This window comes from Hipposideros armiger, unplaced genomic scaffold (assembly GCF_001890085.2).
Source record: "Hipposideros armiger isolate ML-2016 unplaced genomic scaffold, ASM189008v1 scaffold_22, whole genome shotgun sequence".
NCBI classification, from domain to species: Eukaryota; Metazoa; Chordata; class Mammalia; order Chiroptera; family Hipposideridae; genus Hipposideros; species Hipposideros armiger.
Window position 1 is genome coordinate 2,100,704 of NW_017731372.1, and position 2,314 is coordinate 2,103,017.

The 2,314-nt window shown below is 43.2% G+C and overlaps 1 protein-coding gene across 1 annotated transcript in view; it reads right to left on the reverse strand.

Annotated features, from left to right (window-relative positions):
* Positions 1-975: 975 nt before the first annotated feature.
* Positions 976-2,314, reverse strand: part of NIBAN1 (niban apoptosis regulator 1) — a 145,928-nt gene continuing 144,589 nt past the window's right edge. Inside the window, exon 12 of the mRNA XM_019635490.1 lies at positions 976-1,134. Coding sequence (XP_019491035.1) covers positions 991-1,134 — 144 coding nt within the window. The 3' untranslated portion in view covers positions 976-990. The remainder of the gene's footprint in view (positions 1,135-2,314) is intronic.

Below are 2,314 nucleotides of genomic sequence, written 5' to 3' on the forward strand. Positions count from 1 at the left end.
CCCACTTACTGAGTGCATACCATGCTACCAGTGAGTGTAAGCTGAGTTCAAACCCTACTGGTCACCAGCTCTGTGACTTTGAGCCCTGTACTTAATCCCTCAAGTTTCCTCCTTGATACAATGAGGCTATAAATAGTGCTTCCTCAAAGAGTGACTGAGATAGTCCATACAAAGTGTTTAACATAGTTCCTGGCACATGGTAAGCGCTCATTAAATGTCAATTGTATCATTCTAGCCTTCTCAGTCTTAAGAAATATACTGCAATGTACTACCATCCCCATTTTCTAGAAGATGAAATCTAGAGAGAGAAAATGACTTGCCAAGGCCCCAGAGTTGATACCTGGAGGAGCCAGAACTTGAACCCAGGCCTTGACCCAGCCTCCAGAGTTGGCTTACCCATTACTCTGCTCTGTCGACCAAGTCACACCTTCACAATCATGGCTGTCATTGGTTGCCTGGTGTTCATAGTGGCTTTAAATGGTTTCAGTTTTATTGAGTTCCCTATACAAACGTAACTGGATTTAACAGAACAAATATTGTTCTGTCATCAGGTTGTTTAAGGAGTTTTTCCTGGATGTAGTGGTCAAGTTTCAGAGGCCATGCTGGACCTATGAGTCATAGTATAATGAGGAACATCTGGTATTCTCAGGTGTTCTGTGACAACCCTTAGCTTGGCTCAAACTCATACCATTACCCTTTGAGATTTTGTCTGGTCCAGGCGTCGGCAAATCAGGCCAACTGCTTTTTTTTTGTAAATAAAGATATACTGGAACACAGATGTGCCCATTTGTTTATGCATCAGCTATGGCTGCATTTGGGCTACAATAGCAGAGCTGAGTAGTTGCAACAGAAAGAGTATGGCCCATGAAGCTGAAAATATTTAGTCTTGGACCGTTTACAGAAAAAGTTTGCCGACTCCTTCTACTGTTTGCAAGCACATCACGGCAAAAAAACCAAAACCCAAAAAACTTGCTTGAACTTCACAGGCAATCAGAGCGGCCTCTCTGGAGTAACCCATCCGCTTACTGGTTTGCACGTGGACGCCAGTGCCTTCTGCACGGTGGGAAGTGTGATTTGAACCAGTGCCTCTTGAAATATCCTCTTCCGGATGGTGCTGCTGTCATAATCATATTGCTGTCAATACAGAGAGAGAAACATATGCTAAATAGCAGCATTGCAATCTGTTAACTTGCGCTTAAACAAAACTCTCAGCCACCCACGTCGTCTCCCTTTTCCTCCCTAATTTCTGAGGCCCTTTGTGGTGTTTCCAAGGTCTCAGAGATCTTCCTATGTAATGCTCTCACACTCTAGGTGGAGGTTATGGCTGATAAAGACCCATCTCACCCTTTCCTCTTATAGGTATGGAAACTGAGGCAAGATCAAACTAGCAACTTCTGCGTTATTAAGAAGCTGGGGGATAGAACTGGGGGTTGAATTTGTGTTGTATCACCACTGTCCTGGGTGGGTCCCTGGGAGCCATGGTTATATATGGGGCCAAATGATAGCTCCACCGACTTTTTTCACTCTACATCCTGAAAGCAGGATTAGTGGGTTATAATGATGTCCACAAGGAAGAAAGGGTCTGGCTCCTGGCTACATTACCACAGTGGCATGTTAACCAAAACTACTCAGCATCTAGAACAAGATAGATGATGATTCACTCTGTTCTGCATGGGCCATCCAACTACAGAGACCAGGGTTTAGTTTTAGATGTCGCTTCAAGGGGATCACAGACAAACTGGAGCACAGTCACAGGTACATGAGCAGAATGGTCTGGCCAAATAAAGAATGGTTAAAGAGATGAAGGCATTTACACTGGAGATAGTCACTTGGGGCCAAATTATAGCTCTATTCGAACAACAAAAGGCTACAATGTGGAAACAAGACATGAACAAAGAGGGTAGAGCCAGAATTGCAACTAGTGAGAACTTTAGCTTAACATTAAGAAGCATGTTCTTGCTGTTAAATGTTCCCAGAGAAGAAATAGACTACCCTGAGAGGTATAAAAGGGTCCTGACACTGGAGGAGATACTGACATTGACACTATCTTGGCTTTCTCAATTTCAAGTTCATTATTATTTGTGTTACCATGATAAGTATTGCTTTTAATCTCAATGATTTGCAGAGCTTTCTACTGCTTATGGGGCCTTAGGATAAAGTCTGAACTCCAGGGACCATTTCCTAGGTTTTGTGGAATTTTGATATTCTGCTCTGAGCACTGTTGAGGGGAAGTGGGTAGTAAAAAATTAGTGCACTAGGTTTAAGGATAGTTTTAGCACTAGGTTCACCATTGACCAACCTGTTGAGCTAACGG